Genomic DNA, 22,061 nt, shown 5'->3' on the forward strand with positions numbered 1-22,061 from the left:
CTGTAGGGCCAGGCCAGGGGGAATGGCTTGAACCTGCCCGAGGGGAGACTGAGCTGAGCTCTTAGGCAGAAGCTCTTCCCTGGGAGGGTGCTGAGGCGCTGGCACAGGGTGCCCAGAGAAGCTGTGGCTGCCCCATCCCTGGCAGTGCTCAAGGCCAGGTTGGACACAGGGGCTTGGAGCAAGCTGCTCTATGGAAGGGGTCCCTGCCCGGGGCAGGGGTTGGGGCTGGAGGAGCTTTAAGGTCCCTTCAGCTCAAATCATTCCAGGATTCTGTGCTTCTCTGCAAGCTCCTGTCTCCAAGTCCTCTTTCTGTAATGTACCTGAGCCCAGGCTGACAGGAGCCAGGGCCTGATGGAGCAGCAGCATAAACCGTTTCCTTAGCAAACCAGGCCAACAGCACCCGAGGACTCCTCGGGATGAGCCTCCACCAGAGTTGCCCCTGAAGTGCTGGAGCTGCCTTTGGAGTGGGTGTGGAGCAGAAATAGAGCAGTAATTAGGAGAGATCCCCACCGGGGACAGGGCTTTGCTTTAATTGAGGTCACTGCTGTCAGCTGAAACTCCATTGAACATCCACTTCCAGAAAGGAAAAGGCAGTGATGGGTTAAGGGCAGCATGAGGCTGCTGCGTGAAAATTCACCCACAGTTAGGGCATTCTGAAACCACCCTTTGTTTCTGTCGGTCCCTTTCTGCCCAGTCAGGTCTTCAAAACACAGCCAAATCCTGCTCCCAAAAGGCCAAACTAACAAAGGTGAACACAAAGTTCCCAACGGACCAAGGAAACCAGGATGGGAGTAAAGAGGTCGCTCTGGCCACGGAGCCCCCCCGTGCTCCAGGGCAGAGCCCATGTGCCATGGATGGGAGCTTTGGCATGTGCATCCAGGACCAACATCTGTGAGAGCCACAGGCTCTGCTGATGCCTGATCTGCTTCTGGGCAAGAGGTGCTTGAACACGAGCTCCAAAATGACCTCGGCCTCATCCTCAAGAGAGGGAACTGCTTTTCATCCTTTTATTGAAATAACTGATAGAAGATGAAGAGAAAGGCAAAGAGCAGAGAAGTGTGGTTTAGCAGGGACCTCCCCCAACCCAGCTCAACATCTGGGCAAGAGGCAACTCATCCAAACCAGCTCAACACCGGGGCAAGAATCAACTCATCCAACCCAGCTCAACACCGGGGCAAGAATCAACTCACCCAACCCAGCTCAACATCTGAGCAAGAGGCAACTCACCCAACCCAGCTCAACATCTGGGCAAGAGGCAACTCACCCAACCCAGCTCAACATCTGGGCAAGAATCAACTCACCCAACCCAGCTCAACATCTGGGCAAGAATCAACTCACCCAACCCAGCTCAACATCTGGGCAAGAATCAACTCACCCAACCCAGCTCAACATCTGGGCAAGAGACAACTCACCCAACCCAGCTCAACATCTGGGCAAGAGGCAACTCATCCAACCCAGCTCAACATCCGGGCAAGAGGCAACTCATCCAAACCAGCTCAACATCCGGGCAAGAGGCAACTCATCCAACCCAGCTCAACATCTGGGCAAGAGGCAACTCATCCAACCCAGCTCAACATCTGGGCAAGAGGCAACTCATCCAACCCAGCTCAACATCTGGCAAAGAATCAACTCATCAAACCCAGCTCAACATCTGGGCAAGAGGCAACTCATCCAACCCAGCTCAACATCTGGGCAAGAGGCAACTCATCCAACCCAGCTCAACATCTGGCCAAGAATCAACTCACCCAACCCAGCTCAACATCTGGACAACAGGCAGCTCACCCAACCCAGCTCAACATCTGGGCAAGAGGCAGCTCATCCAACCCAGCTCAACATCTGGACAACAGGCAGCTCACCCAACCCAGCTCAACATCTGGGCAAGAGGCAGCTCAGCCAACCCAGCTCAACACCTGGGCAAGAGGCGGCTCAGCCAACCCAGCTCAACACCTGGGCAAGAGGCAGCTCATCCAACCCAGTTCAACATCTGGGCAAGAGGCAGCTCAGCCAACCCAGCTCAACATCTGGGCAAGAGGCAGCTCAGCCAACCCAGTTCAACATCTGGGCAAGAGGCAGCTCAGCCAACCCAGCTCAACACCTGGGCAAGAGGCAGCTCATCCAACCCAGCTCAACACCGGGGCAAGATCACTCCCTTACATTGTGTTCTGGAGCTATGTTAAGATCTTTGTTCTGTTGCAGATCCACATATTGACAAATAACAAGTCAATCCCAAGCACATAATCCTACACTGAAGGGACACAGCCACTGCTCCCCACCCCTGCTGCTGTGGCGGCACCAGCGCTGTGCCACAGCACACTGCTTCCCAAGTCACTGTCTGCATGGTTCTCCAAAAGGTTTATGGAAATCAAGGGTGAAATCCCACCCTTTACACCCACTCCCAAGGTGGGAGCTCTGCCCGGTGAAAGAGGGGTGCATGAACATTAAACATAACCTGCCCCAGGGGAGACTGAGCTGAGCTCTTAGGCAGAAGCTCTTCCCTGGGAGGGTGCTGAGGCGCTGGCACAGGGTGCCCAGAGAAGCTGTGGCTGCCCCATCCCTGGCAGTGTTCAAGGCCAGGTTGGACACAGGGCTTGGAGCAAGCTGCTCTATGGAAGGGGTCCCTGCCCATGGCAGGGGTTGGGAATGGAGGAGCTTTAAGGTCCCTTCAACCCAAACCAGGCTGGGGTTCCACAATAATGCACACAGCGATACTGGAGGAGAGCTGCTAGGTCCAAGACAAGCGATGCACAGGGCCTGGGCATGGTCTGAGCCATCTCTGAGGGGTCTGAGCACTGACTGCAATGGCACCAGGGCCTTCTGAAGCCTTTTAGAGGAACAGATTTTATTACTCACACAGTGGCAATATCCGGACATAAAAGGACCTGAGGGTACAACAGCTTCGAGGAGTTAATCCTGTTAGAGCTTGTGCAATAGCCCTCAATGGGTGCACTGAGAGAGACATAAAACTGCTCATTAGTGCCCAGCCCTAACATTTGTTTATCCTCACTCCAGTAAGGGGTGAGCAGGATGCCTGGAGCCAGCGGATTTCCCTGGGGCTGTCCCAGGAGTCAGTGGGAGCAGTGGAGCTGCAGCTCCCAAACCATGTGGAGCCCGGAGCTGCCTCCAGAGGAAACACCAAACTTAAGGGACTGCAACTGAAAGCCTTTCATTTGGTGTAATTGCTCCATGAAGTGGGATTTAGGCAGAGGGAATGGAATGGAACCTTGGAGCAGGCAGCCCTGGGAGCAGCTCTGCAGGGTGCTGAGCTCCAGGCTGCTGGGTCTGGAGCAGCCCTGGAGACTGGCACCATCCCAGAACCCAAAGCGCCCTTGTGACAGCTTCATTTGGCCCATAACTCAACTGCTGCATCGGCCTGGGTGGGGGATTCTCCCTCCTGGAAGGTGGTCTCCTTATGTGGGAAGCAGGAACAACATGCCCTGGGGAAGGCTTCCTCATGGACGGGATGCTGTGTGGTCCTCACGGACAGCGCGGTGCCGGCTGCCCTGTGCCTTCAGTCATGGGGGAAAACAGGAGCCTTTTGGCCCAGGAGCAGCAGGACACGATTTTGTACCTTCCTGACCCCACGGAGATGCTGTCAGCCTCCCACAAGCCATACAGGTTGTGCAGCACTGTCCCCATCAGGCCAAGGCCTGGGGTGCCGAGGGCACATCCAGCAGAGCTCCAAAGCGGCACCGGTGGCTGCCAACCACCACCCTCCTCTGGAGAGGGAACGAGCTCAGCACCAGCCCGGGCTCAGCAGCTCCTGGCTCACTCCCCACCAGGGCCAAGAATAAACACAGGAGGGACGTGGAGCTGCTGGAGCGAGGCCAGGGGAGGCCATGGAGCCGCTGCGAGGGCTGGAGCAGCTCTGCTCTGGAGCCAGGCTGAGAGAGCTGGGCTGGGGCAGCCTGGAGAAGAGAAGGCTCCTGAAGGGGAGACCTGAGAGCAGCTCCAGTGCCTGAAGGGGCTGCAGGAAAGCTGGAGAGGGGCTTGGGACAAGGGATGTAGGGCCAGGCCAAGGGGAAGGGCTTGAACCTGCCCCAGGGGAGACTGAGCTGAGCTCTTAGGCAGAAGCTCTTCCCTGGGAGGGTGCTGAGGCGCTGGCACAGGGTGCCCAGAGAAGCTGTGGCTGCCCCATCCCTGGCAGTGTTCAAGGCCAGGTTGGACACAGGGGCTTGGGGCTGGATGAGCTTTAAGGTCCCTTCGAACCTAAACCATTCTATGATTCTATACCTTGGGTGCAGGAAGATTGTGTTGAGAAACCCCCAGAACTGAGGCAAAGCCACACACGAAAGATCACAGCTCTGAACTACACTGCTCAGATCAGAAACTTGGCTCAAGACGGCACACTGCTGCCTCTGCCAGGGAAGAGCCCAGAGCCAACAGCCTCAATCCTCACTCCTCAAGCGCAGGCACTACCCCTGAGAACAGCCCTCCAGGAGCAGAGCTGGGGCAGGCCAGCGCAGCCCGGAGCACGTACCTCATCGCTCTCCTCCACGTCCACGTTGCCGTTGGCATCGTCATCCATCTGCTTGTGGATGTTGCGCACGGCCTCGAAGCTGAGCTGCTCGTCCTCATCGTGGCACAGGGGCTTGTCGATGCGGCAGAACTCTGCTGAGGAACAGAACCCCACGTCAGGCACCAAAGCCAGCCCGTCCGGCTGCCTGGGCTGGAACAGCCCCACGCTCAGCACGGCCGGGGGCTCTGCAGCGGCCAGAGGCCCGCACAGCCCCTGGCACAAAGGGCTCAGCACGGCCCCACACGGCTGAGCACGGCCCCACACGGCTGAGCACGGCCCCACACGGCTGAGCACGGCCCCACAAGGCTGAGCACGGCCCCACAAGGCTGAGCTTCCAGCTCAACCCCTTCAGCGCTTGGTGCTCCGAGGGCAGGTCCCTGCCGGGCTGCTCCTGCGCACACCACGTCCATCGATGCCCTGGAGGAGGTAAGGGGGGGTGCACCTCGAATTTAGCTCCCATGTCATGAAGTGCACTTCTCCCTTGGACGCTGTTAGTGTTGGCACAGCATCCGTGAGGACGTTGTGAGAGCGAGAGCTCCGTGTTTATACAACGTCAATGGAAGAAGTCTCCCGCCTCCTGTTAGAAACGGAATTTTCTGGCTTCCTTCCACATTTCGTTTCTCACACTTCAAATCCCGCCACATGCCCGAGTCCATGTAAGCACCAAGGTGATCACATCCTTCCTACGACATTGCCACGGGTGAGGTGTGACCCAGTGCAACGGCAGAGCAGGGATGTAGAGCCAACAGCCAGGAGCCAGGAACTGAAAACATCCCCCAGAGCTGAGCTCCTTGGGTAACACACAAGAAACCCCCTTGTGATTCACAGAGGCTACATCAGGGCGAGGATCAAGAACTGTCCCGGGTGTCGGCTGTTTGCCAATGACAGGCGCCACTGATAAGGCATCTGGGAGACATTTATCTTTGAGGGAACATTTGCCATGGAAACACTGTCCTGCCCTTGGGCTACAACAGCCCCCTGCACCCCTCCTGGCCTGGGGGATTGTGGCTGAAAGGCTGCTCATAGAAAGGGACCCGGGGGTGCTGAGTGATGGAGCTGAACACGAGCAGCTTGTGCCCAGGAAGCCCCCAGCATCCCGGCCTGGATCAGCACCAGTGCGGCAGCAGGGCCAGGGCAGGGATTGTGCCCCTGCACTGGGCACTGGTGAGGCCGCACCTCGAATCCTGTGTTCAGCTCCGGGGACCTCACTCCAACAGAGACCTTGAGGTGCTGGAGCGGGGCCAGAGAACCTGCCTGATTCCATGATTCACAGAGCTCAGGAAGTTCACTCCACACTGATTCATGCCTGTCTGTACGGCCGGGAGAGCCCAGCAGCCCTAGAAACCACTGACCCAAAGCCATGCCGGAGCTGAGAACGCTCCCCCTGGCCTCCCCTGTGTCACTTAGAATCACAAAATCAGCCAGGTTGGAAAAGACCTTTAAGCTCATCCAGTGCAAGCACTGCCCCAGCACTGCCAAGGCCACCACTAGCCCATGGCACCCATCTACGCTTCCAGCCAGCCCAGCTCTCCATCGGACACTGCGGGAGGTAATGACACCTGGACTCATGGAACCCAGGGAAACCAGCTGGAACAGCACCAAGCAGGGACCGAAGGAGAAGGCAGGGACAAGGCAGGGCTGCAGGAAGGTGAAGGCAGGGTTTCCCTTGCTCAGGCGTGCCAGGAAGCCTCTGCTCTTCCATCACACCTCTGGACGCAGCCGGTGGTGGAAGAGTGGCTAACGGCACTGCCCGGTGCGGTCCATGGCACCAACAGCGTGAAGGCGTTTTCTGCCCGTGTAATGGTTTCAATTGGCAAGGAGGGGAACTCGGCAGTTACTTGAAGCATCACTGGCTGCCCAGCACTGGTGTGCACAGGTTTGGTTTCCCTCTCCTACCCCGCACAAGCATGGTGAGATCAGCTCAGCACATTGGGCTGGGCCTTTCTGCAGTGATTTCTCATGCTGATCTCAAGGGCACAGAGCAGGAACACGGGATGCTCGTGGTATTTATCCTGCCTTTGGGCTGGGCTTCCCAAAATACTCCGTGATCATCTTGTTCTAGGCCTGTGCTTATTATTACAGGCAACGCTCTGGCAAGGGTCAAATTCTGAGCAGGAAACGTCATGTTATGATAAAACATGAGTGGTTTCTTCATGTGAACACCCTGTAGCCATGTAACCCCAAACCACATCCATCCGTGCTGTCCTCCCTTGAGTCAGCTGAGAAGAAAGATCAGGCCACCAAGGCACATGGGTTGAGGTGATCTCACCATGCTTGTCTAGGAAGGAAACCACAAGGGCACACCGTGCTTGGGCAGCCAGTGATACAATACAAGGCAGCAGAAGAGCACTAAAGCCATGGTTGCACGTGTTGATAACCAAGCCTTCAGCTCACAGCCACGGAGTGAGTAAGCAGCGAGGAATGCGTTTGCATCAAGGCCAGGAAAAGCCCCTGTAAGTGACTGAATCAGCAGAAGCCCCTGCCCTGATAACAGAATGGCCCGGAGGGTGCTCCAGGCAGCAGGGGCCACCCTGTTATCTCCAGGGGAACACAGGATGCAGTTGTAACATCCCCCAAATGAAGAAACAAAGACCAGGGCCAGCATCACAAAAAAGACTGTTCAAGTGCCAGGTCCCCTCTTGGGTTGATAACGTTAATGTGGGCTTAGTGGCCAGCAAGTCCTGCCCTGCGCCTCACACACACACAGTAACACCCCACATCAGGCCCTTCCAACACAACCCCTGGCCCCTGCAAGCGCAAGCCTTGTGTTGCGTGTGTGACACTGGTGTGAAGGATGCTCCTCCTCCTCCAGAAAGCCCGAGCACAGCACTGAGGTTTGCTACAGCAGCTCCTGGAAGGAGACAATTGCTTCTCTGGTCCTCAGCACTTGTCCCAACTTGCTCCTTCGGTGTCAGACCACACCGGGACTTCAGGGCCCCTCAGGAGCTGACACCATCAGCTCTCCTCCACCCTCCCACCCCACCTACTGAGTCATCAGGACTCTTTTGTTTCTTCATCCTGCTGGTTGGTGCCTCCAGGCCTGTTCTTTATCCCCCACCATCATCTCTTAATAGCTGCGGTCCATCCTTCCCTTCAGAACAAAAGGACATCCGCCCTCCCCTGGGGTGTCCTGATGAGGACCAGGATCCCGGGCACTATCAGCACATGCCATCTGCACATCCCTTCTCCTGCTATCGTTCCCCATTCACACGGACCCACCTTCACCCCTCGGGGTTCCATCCACACACAAAAGCTCTGCAATCACCTAGGCAATCTCCTGCGAACAGCTGCTGAAGGTGCCACCACCTCTGAGACCATCAATAGGCACATAGGCAAAGCTGGAGTGACATGGAATCAATCATAGCATCATGGAATAGTTGGGATGAAGGGACCTTAAAGCTGATTCAGTTCCAGCCCCCTGGCACGGGCAGGGACCCCTTCCACTGGAGCAGCTTGCTCCAAGCCCCATCCAACCTGGCCTTGAGCAGTGCCAGGGATGGGGCAGCCTGTTCCAGGCTGGATATGATCACAGTGGGGTCTGCAGCAGGTAGGTAAAGGGGAATTCCCTCAAGTCACCGCTTTTCCACTCGGAGCCCTGCAAACAGCTTCTGAGGCTTCCTCACCAGTAACCCAACCAGACACCTTCACCCACCACATCAGCACCGGCAGGAGTTCAAAGACACACATTTCCCTTTGATAAAACACTTCCAGGATGCAAACAACCCCCCTGCACCCACCTCAGATTAAACAGTCTAGAAAACATGTAAATACAGCCAAGGTCAGACCACGGCATCTCTGATACACCCCTGAAGACAGGAACAACACGCCTGGGGGCCTCTGCTGCAAGGTGCTCCTAGAAACCTTCCCAAAGCACCTAACAGCAGGGCTGAGACGAGGCTGTGCAGAACTCGGGGCAGATCTGCCTGCCCGCTGTGCTGGTGGCAGCTATCGCTCCTGGCAATGCCCTGATCCTGCAGGATCACCGTGACAGCCCACGGTGACCCATAGAGGCTCCTGCTCAGGTTATGCACTGCAGTCAGACCTCAGCACCGGCTGCAATCAGTGCCTTCATCTCCTCCATGCACCAGCGTACTGCCTGGCCACCAGCAACACTTCATCCCATCACTTCCAAGCATCCTCATTCTTCCCACAACCAGCAGCAAAGCCCTTTTTAATCATGGAATGGGTTGGGATGAAGGGACCTTAAAGCTCACCCAGCTCCAACCCCTGCCACGGGCAGGGACCCCTTCCATAGAGCAGCTTGCTCCAAGCCCCTGTGTCCAACCTGGCCTTGAACACTGCCAGGGATGGGGCAGCCACAGCTTCTCTGGGCACCCTGTGCCAGCGCCTCAGCACCCTCCCAGGGAAGAGCTTCACCCTTGCTTCAATGCTCCCTCCACCACAAGCCCCTGTTGTTTGCCCTGTTGGGGTGGGGAGGTTCAAGTTCTATGTCCCCCCCCGCTGCTCTCAGGCCTCCCCAGACCAGCTCTCAGCACCCTCGCTTGGGTGCTCTGCCCTCAAAGTGCCAACGTCACCCACTTCCTTCCCGAGAAGTTCCTGTTTGCTGCCCTCAGGCCCAGCACTGGGGAACGCTTCTGCTGGGCTGTCTAAATAAGATAGAGAAGTTGTTCCAGTACCACCCTGGGAGCAAGGAGGGTTTGCCCAGGGTCAGCCAGGAAATACATCAGCTCCTTCACAAGATGAGCACCAGCAGCCAAAATATCCCACAGGCAGGAAAAGGATCCAAGGAGCTGAAATAACTTGAGATTGGGTTACTCCATGATAATAAACGAAGCATGTAACTGATTCCACCTTGCACACGCCTTCCCTCGTGCTGAACAAACCTGAGCCATTAAACCTGCACCAAACAGGGAAAGTCGGCCAGATGTGACTTTAGGAATGTCTTCACTCCATGCCACTGACCCTTCATAGAATCCCAGCCTGGTTTGGGTTGAAGGGACCTTAAAGCTCCTCCAGTCCCAACCCCTGCCATGGGCAGGGACCCCTTCCACTGGAGCAGCTTGCTCCAAGCCCCTGTGTCCAGCCTGGCCTTGGGCACTGCCAGGGATGGGGCAGCCATTAACAGCTGATGTGCTTCAAAAGCAACTTCACTGGAGACAGGGAACTTTCACCAATTCATTCACCTCTGGTAATCTGCAGCTCAGACCCAGCAGTGCTGGCCACACAACCCAAGGCAACACCAAGCCTTTCCCACCCCCGAGGTGCCCCCTTCTAGAGAGATTTAGCTCTTTTCCACACCAGATCCAACCCCATCCTTGTCTCTAGCAGTGCGGATGCAGCCGCCCGGGCCCTGGGAGCATGCACTGGCTGCTCTGCTCACACCACACACACATTGCCCTAAGTGCATCAAATCACAGAGTCCCAGAATCAACCAGGCTGGAAAGATCTTTAAGATCCGGTGCAACCGCTCCGCAGCACTGCCAAGGCCACCACTAACCCACGGCACTGAGGGCCTCCTCCATGCAGTGTGTGACCGCTGGCACCAGCCTTTGCTCTGCAGGACCTGGGATCAACCCTGCTGCGCTACGAAGAGACCAGGAGACCACAGCACGGCCAAACCCAGCCTCACAGGTGCCTTGGAAGACACAAACCCAGTGAGGGGTGGGAAGAAATCAACGTCAATCCCAAATCCCGCAGCAGATGTGAGTCAGCCCCAGCCCACGGCGCGGCTGCGGTGCATGGAGATGCACGGCTCACCAGGAGCTAACGGCTGTTATTTTTATGTGAAAGAGAAATTGCTAAAAGGCAGAAAGCACAGACTGGATGAATCAGCTCTGCTCCGGAGGCAGGCTGAGAGCTGGGCTGGGGCAGCCTGGAGGAGAGAAGGCTCCTGAAGGGGAGACCTGAGAGCAGCTCCAGTGCCTGAAGGGGCTGCAGGAAAGCTGGAGAGGGGCTTGGGACAAGGGGAATGGCTTGAACCTGCCCGAGGGGTCCCCGAGTCCTACAGCTCACAGGTGACTCAGACCATCAGAACAAAGGAATCCCCCTTTCCCCTCCCCAGGAGACTTGAGCAGCACCACCATGTCTCCTCCATGTCACAGCATTCCCACACACACGTGTGTACATGCACTGCACCATGGCATGGTGAACCTTTTCCACACATGTGCCATAGGGTCAGTGTCAGATCATGGAACCAGACTGGTTTGGGTTGGAAATGACCTTAAAGCTTCCAACCCCTGCCATGGGCAGGGACCCCTTCCATAGAGCAGCTTGCTCCAAGCCCCTGTGTCCAACCTGGCCTTGAGCACTGCCAGGGATGGGGCAGCCACAGCTTCTCTGGGCACCCTGTGCCTGCAGCCTGTGCTGTGGGTTACCTAATGACCAGCTCCTGAGCTTGCAGCGAGTGCCAGGACTGACTCGACGTGATCCATCCATCTCCATCACCTCCATGTTCCAAGGATGGAATGCACCATTCAAAGCCACCACAGGCACAAGGCCAGAGGCTGGAGCCGAGTTTGACCCATTCAGATTATTTCAACTGAACAAACAGGATTTTTCCATTAACTACTGACTCGGTAAGAAAGTGGCCCCATGGAGTTCCAGTGAGCAGGATAAGTCACAGTTGGCTTGGGAAGGGAATGGGAGAGCCTGGTTTGGGGAATGCCGAGCTCTAGTCCCAGAGCGAGCACTTCCAGAGCACCATGGGTGCTCGGCTGGGCAGAGCTGCACAAGGAGGGCAAACACTTGCATACAACCAGCTTGTTCCTCAGCATCCCATAAAGCCTCCACACAGAAGGGTTCACAATTGAGGAGAGCCCTGCATCACTCAGCACTCACTGCTGTGATGCCATAGCCAGCGCTGGCTATGGCATGATTCCCAGCGGAGCTTACATTTGGGTTGGGACCACAGAAAGCGTTTTCCCTCCCTGTCCCATCCCTCCCTGCCTGCGTGGGTGCTGCAGTGCAGCTCACAGCTCACAGGCTGCTGAATCACAAGTTACACATGGAAGAGACGGATGCGGTCATCGAGGCTGGGGACATGATCTCAGCAACATCACCCTGCTCCTTCCTCAGCAGTGCCCGCTGGCAATGGCAGCTTGGACCTAGGGCTGCACACGCTTCACAGCAACAGCATCTGTTAGAACGGTGTTCTTAAACCAATGAGATCCTGGTCACTGAGGTGCCCCATCCCTGGCAGTGCCCAAGGCCAGGCTGGACACAGGGGCTTGGAGCAAGCTGCTCTATGGAAGGGGTCCCTGCCCGTGGCAGGGCTTGGAGCTGGAGGAGCTTTAAGGTCCCTTCTGTCTGCGATTCTCTGGTTCCTCTGAAGTTCTCTGCTGTGTTCCTTTGCTGGGTGGAAAAGACATCAGAGCATCCACTTCAAGCTGAAGCAAACAGCAGCCTGTAATAGTTTAGAGCTGACGTGAGTAATCAACTGAAGTGCCCACTAACGGCATCCAGAAAGGCTTCATTTCTGTGTAAGGTAATTATAGGCTCCCTCAGCCCCCAGCACGCAGGAGGCTATTTAAGGCACATGCTTCTAAATGAGAAAAACTAGTCTTGGAATACTATCTTTTTAAAATAAATCAAAACACACGTGGGAGGGAGCATGACATAAACCTCCCGCCTGCAGATAGGAGCTGTGGTATCCACAGTACAGATAAAAATACTGCCATCGCTGCACGAGCCTGGAGGGACTGAATTAAAGCATCACTGCTCAAGGCAGCTTAAAAATAGTTAAATCCAAACAGAAACACGCATCTGGTGTCCTCCTGATAGAGACATCAACGTGGTACTTGCGACACAGCCAGCAGCGAGGGGCTGCCGGCTCTCCCACGTAAAGAGTGAGGATTGCATGGATGTGGGGCTGGAGGAGCAGCGGAAACCAGAGGCACGGTGCTCAGTGTTACAGGCAGCTGCAGCCGCTGAAATGGCCCATTAAAGATTTAACCCCATCGGTGTCCGTGCTCCAGGCAGCACTTGGGAAGGAATCCCAGCCTGATTTGTACTGAAGGGACGCTAAAGCTCCTCCAGCTCCAGCCCTGCCTTGGGCACCGACACCTTCCACTGGAGCACCTTGCTCCAAGCCCCTTCCAAGCCATTCCCCCTGGCCTGGCCCTACATCCCTTGTCCCAAGCCCCTCTCCAGCTTTCCTGCAGCCCCTTTAGGCACTGGAGCTGCTCTCAGGTCTCCCCAGAGCACAGCAGAGGGTCAGGATCCCCTCCCTGAGCTGCTGCTCACGCTCTGGGTGCACGCAGCACACGGGGGGGTTCTGGGCTCAAGCGCACCCTGAAGCTGGGTCATGGGGGGCTCCTCCTCAGGCTGCTCCATCCAGCATCCCCAGAAGCAGAAGAGAACCGCAGTGCCCATCTTCACGCCCCTGCTCCAGACACACAACTCCTCTGCATCAATACACAGGCACACTGAGGGACAAGGGGCATCCCGGCCTGTCTGCAGCCCCTCTGCGCAGCCTCCAGCCTGAAATGGTCCTGGATGAGGTGACGGATGTGCTGCGCTCAGCAGCTGAGCCTGCTCTTCCCTTGGGCTGCCTCATGGAGACAGCTTCTGGTTTATCAAGCGCTTGTATTTGACAAGAGCTCTGGCAAGGCTCCCCCCTTCACCATGAGCATCACACATTACCTCCCATTTCAGTATGTCCAAGCCATCCCCCCGAGGGGCAATGCCTGCAGCTCTCCTGGCACACGTGGCCCTGCAGGGACCCCGGAGCAGCAGCACCCACCTGAGAGCAACCCGTGGCTCTGTCAGAGTGAACCAACCCCTCGGAGCTCAGCTCCGGGCTGTTCCAGCTCCCTGCGGGCTGGGGATACTGGGATCCACAACCACCATCAGCCACCTTCAGGGTAAAGGCCTGTGCTCACCAAAGGCACAACTCTGGCTACCAGGAAAGCTCTCTGCCAGACCCCAACACACAGAGCTGCTTCCGCAGCGCAGCGCGGATGCTCTCAGCCTTATTTAGTACCTCATCAAACAGGAAGAGGTGCTCTGTGGTCTGCTCAGGCAGACAGCAGCACTTCCAGCACCAGCACTAAGGGGAAAGGGGCCGTGATTCTGCCTCCTCTGCTTCAAACTGGGCAACTTCCCTTCATTAGAAGCTTGGGGAAAGCAGAACAATGCGGCCAATGTGGAAAAAGGAGACCTCAGGTCAAGCCCGCACCTCATCCACATGCAACCAAGAGACAGGCTGGAGACAAGGTGGCTGTAAAATGGGTTTGTAACAGCAGGAACTGTTCATTTACACTTTGGACACGTGGAGCTGCTGGAGCGGGTCCAGAGGAGGGCACGGAGCTGCTGCGAGGGCTGGAGCAGCTCTGCCCTGGAGCCAGGCTGAGAGAGCTGGGCTGGGGCAGCCTGGAGAAGAGAAGGCTCCTGAAGGGGAGACCTGAGAGCAGCTCCAGTGCCTGAAGGGGCTGCAGGAAAGCTGGAGAGGGGCCTGGGACAAGGGATGTAGGGACAGGCCAAGGGGAATGGCTTGGAAGTGGGGAAGCAAGCTGCTCTGGTGGAAGGTGTCCCTGCCCGTGGCATGGGGCTGGAACCGTAAGGTCCCTTCAACCCAAACCAGGCCGGGATCCAATGAAGAGCAGGGTGAGTTTCTCTCAGTCCCAAAGGAATCACAAGTGCCACTGCCAGAGCGAGCAACTTACACATTTACAGCTGGAATAAGGAAGAGCTGGGGTGAAATATCCCCCTCCTCTCACATCTTGGGCAACTTTCGCCCCAGTACAGATGCTCTTGGCATGAACCAGGAGCAGCGCAGCCACATCCCTGCAGTTACAGTGAGGCTGCACCAGAATCAATCATAGAACCCTGCAATCCCAAGGGAAGGAGCCTCAGGGCTCACCTGCTCCAACCTCTCCAGGCACAGCCTGACCCACACTGGATGCCCAGCACCCTGTGCAGCCCCATCTTAACAGGGTCCAGCCCTGGGGAGTCACCACTGCCCTGGGGACATTATTCCAGTGGCTGCTTGTTCCCAGTGGGAATCTCCCAGCAGTAACTTGTGCCCATCACCCCTGGGCTCTCCCATGGGACTCCTTGTCCAAAGGGAGCCTCCATCTTCCCTGCAGCCCCCCTTTACCTCCTGGCACATGGATCAGGTCTCCCTGCGCCTTCTCTTCTCCAGCTGAGCAGTCCCAGCTCTCTCAGCCTTTCCTCACTGCTGCCCAGCCCTTGGAGCATCTTTGAGGCCCTTCTCTGGCCCCTCTCCAGCCCGGCCACAGCTTTGCTGTGCAGCAGGACCCAACCTGAGCCCATGTTCCAGGGGTGCCCTGAGCAGCGCCCAGCACAGTGGCACAAGGGCACCTTCATCCCTGTGGCGATGCCCTTGGGGATGTTCCCCAGCACCCTGTTGGGTTTCTTTGCTCAGCTGCTCACTGCGATGGAGCTGGGGTCCTCCAGCACCCCCAGGTCCCTTTCCAGGAGCTGCTTCCAGTCCCCAGGTTGGGCTGTGCTTGGGACTGGGCTTTCCCAGGTACAAGACCTGACGCTCATCCTTGTTGGACTCCATCACGTTCTTCCCAGCCCTCTGTCCCAGGTTATCCCTGCTCACTGCCTTCCCTCCTGCTCCTCCTCCACGGAGCCCACCTAGGTCAAGTGCAGCCGAAGTTCCCGGTCCTCCCCGTGCTCCCATCCTCAGCCTCGCAGGACAACAGGGAGATGACAGTGGTGGGATCTGGGTGTCTCCGTGCCCAGGGTGCCTGTGCAGGGACTCACTGATGTCCTTACAAAGGGTCTGACCCAGGTGCAAACAGACCTGGCCCGAAAGCAGCCAGAGGCTATGGAAGAGGACAGGCCGGGGTGAGGTGCGGGAGCCCGCAGGGGAAGGGGGACCCCTCCATGCAGCACAGCCACAGGGAGCACAAAAACATCTCAGACACTTCACCTTGTCGGGCCCAGGGCTGAAAATAGCCACGGGATGGAAATCAAACCACTTGGACGACGGCTGCAGAGCCTGATGCTAAAGCAAGCAGGGAGCAGCAGCTGGGGCCAGGGTGCAGGATGAGGGCTTGGAGCTGTCTCCTGATGAGCTCCACATGTGGAGCTCCAGAGTGGTATCAGACAATGCCATTTCTCACCGCAAGTCCCATCTAGCACCCGCTGCTTCAGCTCCCTCCCTAGCCCATGGAAAGGAACAGGTACCTCTGGAGAGCAACTCCTGCATCCAACATGGGCAGGTGAAACACCTGCTTCAAGACTGGGAGAGCTTGGAAGAGTCTTCCAAGAGCTAAAGGGGCTGCAGGAAAGCTGGAGATGGGCTTTGGAAAAGGGATGTAGGGCCAGGCCAAGGGGAATGGCTTTAACCTGCCCGAGGGGAGACTGAGCTGAGCTCTTAGGCAGAAGCTCTTCCCTGGGAGGGTGCTGAGGCGCTGGCACAGGGTGCCCAGAGAAGCTGTGGCTGCCCCATCCCTGACAGTGCTCAAGGCCAGGTTGGACACAGGGGCTTGGAGCAAGCTGCTCCAGTGGAAGGGGTCCCTGCCCGTGGCAGGGGTTTGGAGCTGGAGGAGCTTTAAGGTCCCTCTAACCCAAAGCATTCCATGAGTCTCTGATTCCATGAAGATCCCCACTCCCACCAGGACGGCACAGGAACAGCCATGCAGCTCAAGATAAGGCTTCTAAACGACCACCTCCAAGGGCCGAGACCCACCCTCACCCAGGCACAGAAGCACAAAACCTTTTTTCTCCCTTCCCAAGAGGAAAAACCCCAGAGGTGGGATTAAAGCCAAGAGATCTCCCACCTCCCACTGCCTGCCTGCAGCCACTGCTGTGAGCCAAGCTCCACAGAGCCCCTCCTGCAGCGTGGCAGGGGTGCCCTCGCTGTCCCCACAAGTCCCTTTCCACCTTTGGTTTTAGTGGCCCAGCAAGTTAAAACAAGCAGGAACCAGGAAAACCGGATTATCCACAAGGCAGGGAGCCCAGCTCCTCAGGAACCAGGGCGGTCCAGAGGGCACCTCCCCACGCAGCGCCGGAGGTGGGATGAGGACAGGACCCACGGAGCGGTGCCCCTGCCCGCAGGGCGCTGCTGTCACTGCTCCCACAAACACATCAGCATCGCCCAAGTTCATTTTCGCCCTCCCCAGTTTCTCACCTCCTGCAGCAGCCACTCCTTTATCCAGAGGGGCTCCAGGCAGGGCTTGATTAAATGAGTGCCCAAAGCAGGTCCAAGCTGCAGGAGGGCCACGCCAAGCTGCCACCCTCATCATGTCCCTGAGGAACCCCCTCACGGTGCCAGCACGGTGGCATCCCACTACGGGTCACCCCTGGGGGGAACCTGGAGCCTAGAAGGGCAGAACCTGCCTCTGAGCAGAGCCCCGCGCGATCCCACACCTCCAGAGCCCTCGGGAGCTTCACCAGGCTCACGTACATTTGTGCCGTGTGCCAGGCTGAGGCGTTCCGGGGGAGGAACGGAGCCAGGTCCTCCTGTGCGGAGCGCACGGACCGCCGGGCAAGGCTGCACAAATCACGCAGCAAAAGGCAGGGCCACTGCCAAGCGATCCCTTCACAGCTCCGGAAGCAAGGTAAAACACCGCTGGTCCATTGTGCAGGGACCAGAAAGACCCGAAACAACGGGGACCCCCGATCACCGCCTCCCCTCTGCAGGGCTCACGGAGGATCTTCAAGCACCCGCTTTCACAGAAACACCTCAGGGAGACCTCAGAGCAGCTCCAGTGCCCGAAAGGGGCTGCAGGGAACCTGGAGAGGGGCTTGGGACAAGGGCCTGTAGGGCCAGGCCAAGGGGAATGGCTTGAACCTGCCCCAGGGGAGACTGAGCTGAGCTCTTAGGCAGAAGCTCTTCCCTGGGAGGGCCGAGAGCCACCCCAGGCAGGGTTCAGGGGCAGGCTGGGGTTATCCCCACTGCACTGGAACCCCCGAGCTCCCACAGAACGAGTGCAGCTCCTCCAGGCCAGCACAACACAACACAACACACACCACACACAACACACACAACACAACACAACACAACACAACACACACAACACAACACACACAACACAACACACACAACACAACACACACAACACAACACAACACACACAACACAACACACACAACACAACACACACAACACAACACACACAACACAACACACACAACACACACAACACAACACACACAACACAACACACACAACACAACACACACAACACACACAACACAACACACACAACACAACACACACAACACACACACCACACAACACACAACACACACACCACACAACACACACACCACACAACACAACACACACAACACAACACACACAACACAACACACACAACACACACCACACACACAACACAACACACACAACACAACACAACACACACAACACAACACACACAACACAACACACACAACACAACACACACAACACAACACACACAACACACACAACACAACACACAACACAACACACACAACACAACACACACAACACAACACACACAACACAACACAACACACACAACACAACACACACAACACAACACACACAACACAACACACACAACACACACAACACACACAACACAACACACACAACACACACAACACAACACACACAACACAACACACACAACACAACACACACAACACAACACGCTTTGATATCTGCTTAGAGCGCAAGGCTGGAAGGCAAAACACGCCTGAGGAACCCATAACCGCAGCGACTTGGAAAACAGGGTTTCAGGAACTGCTTCTCCCTCAAAAAAGGAGCTTTTCCCCTTCATCTGCCTGACTGCATCAAGGCAAACACAAGTGCTTTCCCTGCGGCTTCCTCACAGGTTCATCATGCGCTGGCACCCGCACGGCCCCGAGCGCAGGCATCGCTCAGCAGCTTTAATCCTCAGTTACGTCTCCCCTCCCTGCAGCTCCTTCCAAGCTGCACAGCACAGGGGCAGGGGCTGCTCAGTTGTACTCCAGACCCAGAGCACTACTGCAGCTCCCATGCTCATTGTGCTCCTACCCACTGGGAGCTGCAGCTTTCCAGGCACCAGAGCTCAAAACATGAAGGGATAAATTAAACTGAGCTTAAGACTCGGCCCTTCAGAGGAAAACGATGTCAGAACCCCTCGGCTACCCAAAATAGCTCCTTTTCTTGCCCAACGTGCGGCACGAGTGTGTGTTTGCAAACAGACATCACCATTTCCTATTGGGTTGCTCCTGCTCTGCACTCTGGAGTCATGGAATCACAGAGTGGGTTGCGCTGAAGGGAGCTTAAAGCCATTCCCCTTGGCCTGGCCCTACATCCCTTGTCCCAGGCCCCTCTCCAGCTTTCCTGCAGCCCCTTCAGGCACTGGAGCTGCTCTCAGGTCTCCCCTTCAGGAGCCTTCTCTTCTCCAGGCTGCCCCAGCCCAGCTCTCTCAGCCTGGCTCCAGGGCAGAGCTGCTCCAGCCCTCGCAGCACCTCCGTGCCCTCCTCTGGACCCACAGACATCTCCCATAGCAAAGGTTCATAACCCAGGTACCTGCCAGGCAGAGAGGGCACGGTTCCTGCTGGTTCCCAAAGGCAGGCAGCACTGCTGGCCCTGGCACACGAGCGAATGCATTCTCCAAAGTGGAAAAAACGGGTTACTTAAAAATAGGTCCACAATCCAAACAAACCAACATCCCGATACCGTTTCATAAAGATAAAGCAAACAAGCACAGATGATCCGCGTACACAAACATGCAGTTATCTGAACGACTTCCTTATCCCAGAATGATAGGATCATGGAATGGTTTGTGTTGGAAGGGACCCTAAAGCTCCTCGAGTTCCAACCCCTGCCACGGGCAGGGACCCCTTCCATAGAGCAGCTTGCTCCAAGCCCCTTTGTCCAACCTGGCCTTGAGCACTGCCAGGGATGGGGCAGCCACAGCTTCTTTGGGCCTCAGCACCCTCAGCAGTCACACAGGGGTGATGGGGCTGATTAAACTGAAGATAAAGGAACAATTAAAGCCTGCAGAGACCCACCTAGGTCACAAGCAACGGTCAGCAGGAGATGGCCACATAAAACATCTCCCCAGCTCCTGAAGCACAGGGAAGCGCCCAGGGCAGGAGGTGGGGACACAGAAGAATCCAAAGGCTCCACCGTGTTACTGGGGAGAGCATCAGAGAGGCCAAAAAGCCACGTTATTGATAGTGCTTGGCTATGGCATAAAGACGGGCGATCAGACCTTCCTCTTCCATTGCGGAGCAGAGGGATTCCCAGCTCACACTGCAGACCTTCACCCCAGCAGCAGTTGGGGTCCTGTCCCCATCCCCATCCCGTCACAGCAGGAACCTGCAGCATGGCCAGAGCACCCCTGGAAACAAACCCCTCCAGGTACCCGAGGGTCCTTCCAGCCAGAGCCCAGAGCTGCCCCAGGAGGAAGCAGGGCTGCCCAGCCTCCAGCTTGCTCTGCCTGCTCGGGAGCTTGCCTCTCCCCATGTAGCCTGGGTTAAAAGCAAAGCTAAATGAGGAGCTGAGCAGGTTTTTCAACACTAATAGCCTGTGCAATTAGAGCTGGCAAAAGCAAAGTGCAGCTGAAGGGAGGAAAAGGGTCACTGAGCTTGGCACCGAACCTGGCCTTGGACAACTACCCGGGGACAAGTGCCACCGCTTCCATCAGCCTCCATGCTGGACAAGCAGAAGGATTGTCAGCGGCAGATGGATAACCTCATGGCAAAGGGGTGCTTCCCAATCCCCTGCTCGTGCACCCCCCTTTTTACACCCAGATCACACGGAATTACACCAGGATGACCTTTCCTTCCCTTCCCTCGCCACAAGCCACGCAGGTCTTGAACTGAAGCCGCTGCATGCTAAGGCTGCTGCCCTGCAGCACTGGTTAAAGCACAGCGTGCACCAGACATCTGTCCCCTGCCCGAGGAACAGGAGGGGACAGCACTCAGCAAGGACAGAACTGCCCCACACCCTGAGCCAGCCACAGACCCAGCAGCAGAGAAGCAAACTGCCTCCATTCGGAGACCACCACCACCACAGACACTGCTGGCCACCCCACGAGGGATGTCAGGAGGCTTCAGCACACATGGATCATTCCATTTCCTCCCAGGAGGAAAGGATGGACAGGAGGATTGCTGCCGGGCACTCCCCACATGTCCCGGCCTCGCCTTAGGAAAGCCAACCCAAAAGGCACAGTTTGAAGCAGGACATGAGGGAAGTCGCCACGGACCTGCCTGGTTTTCCCCAGGGGAGCCCATTCCAGGACCGCACCCGAGCTCCTCCTCACTCCACACGGTGGGAGATGGCACAGCCGGAGCTGCTCCAGGCTGCCATGGACCACAGCAGCCCTGAGGAAGCGGGATTTGGTGATGGAGACATCAAAAAGCCTCAACAGCCACATCCAGCCTGTTTCCAGCCTGGGAGGCCCAGCTCTTCCCCAGGAACCTCGGGGCACCAAGCAGAGTGACCGCATCCCTGTGCAGAGCTCAGGGCTGCGCTCCACAGCTCTGCCTCCTACAAGGAGTCCCATGGGAAAGCCCAGGGGTGACGGGCACAAGTCACTCCTGGGAGATTCCCACTGGAAACAGGGAGCCACTGGAATAATGTCCCCAGGGCAGTGGTGACTCCCCAGGGCTGGACACTGTTAAGATGGGGCTGCACAGGGTGCTGGGCATCCAGTGTGGGTCGGGCTGTGCCTCGAAAGGCTGGAGCAGATGATCCTTGAGGTCCCTCACAACCTGGGATTCCAGGAGTCCTCAAAATGAGCCTCATTCCTAAAGGAAGTAAAGGCTGCGCGATCCATGGAGGTTTCCAGTCAAGCTGGAGAACACGGACTATTTCCTGGCCACGCTTTCCAGGCATCCTCCAACCTCCTCTTTCCCCCTTGCCCAGCCCGACGCTGCTGCTCACTGCTCACATGTGCAACCTCTGCTCAGTGTCAGGAGTACCTCGAAAGACTTGACTGGAGTTAAAGAGCAGCTCCTGCGGGGAGGTGTGCTCTGACGAGCTGGGTCACGCTCCTCCTCCAGCTGAGGACCTGGGCAGGCTGCAGGAGGATCCGGAGGCTTCCAGCACACAGGGAATGAATCCTGCAGTGGTTCCATTACACAGCACTGGGAGCTTAAGGAGCAGCCAGATTAAGGGTACCTCACTCAGCTGCTTGTTTCTCACCACCACTGATTTATGCTGACCTCTGTCTCCAACTGATAAGGCTTTTTCTTGAGGCATCCCATAAAGGCATCTTACTGCAGAGGGTGAAACCAGAGGCTCTGGCAAAGGAATAAAGGGCAAACGTGAATTCTGGCATCATGTGGGTGAGGGAATCTTCAGCACCACCAAATAAATGCTCTAATGGAACGATCCATGAAGCACCTGGCAATGGTAACATTTAAACTGGCATAAAGGAGCCACCATCCACTTGCGATCCACATCCAGCTTCCCACAGACACCCCTAAGTCCATTCTGCTCATGTCAAAAGATCTCGCTGCAAGTTCAAGGTCCAAAGCAGCCAAGCTGGAGGTTTTGTAACCGAGGATTAACTCACAACAAACCCCTTCCCCTTGGCATGACGAGTGCAGGAGCTCTCAGCTGCTCAGGCACAGCATCCTCACCCAGGAGTGAATTCTTCTGCCCCTCTCAAATGAATCT

The 22,061-nt window shown here is 56.7% G+C and overlaps 2 protein-coding genes across 9 annotated transcripts in view; one reads left to right on the plus strand and one right to left on the minus strand.

Moving 5' to 3' along the window:
• NUP98 (nucleoporin 98 and 96 precursor) overlaps nucleotides 1-22,061 on the plus strand; it is a 304,506-nt gene that overhangs the window by 199,542 nt on the left and 82,903 nt on the right. The gene's annotated exons all lie outside the window — the stretch shown is intronic.
• The window catches only part of STIM1 (stromal interaction molecule 1), a 63,185-nt gene that overhangs the window by 36,431 nt on the left and 4,693 nt on the right, over nucleotides 1-22,061 (minus strand). For 6 of the 8 annotated variants that reach the window (XM_061480075.1, XM_061480076.1, XM_061480079.1 and 3 more), the window contains exon 2: nucleotides 4,478-4,611. In XM_061480075.1, the coding sequence (XP_061336059.1) occupies nucleotides 4,478-4,611 (134 nt within the window). The remainder of the gene's footprint in view (nucleotides 1-4,477; nucleotides 4,612-22,061) is intronic. The other 2 variants (XM_061480077.1, XM_061480080.1) reach the window with 1 other exon arrangement.

This window comes from Pezoporus flaviventris, unplaced genomic scaffold, assembly GCF_033815535.1.
Source record: "Pezoporus flaviventris isolate CSIRO_AGI_PZ_B2104156 unplaced genomic scaffold, CSIRO_AGI_Pfla_v1 ptg000168l, whole genome shotgun sequence".
Taxonomy (NCBI): Eukaryota; Metazoa; Chordata; class Aves; order Psittaciformes; family Psittacidae; genus Pezoporus; species Pezoporus flaviventris.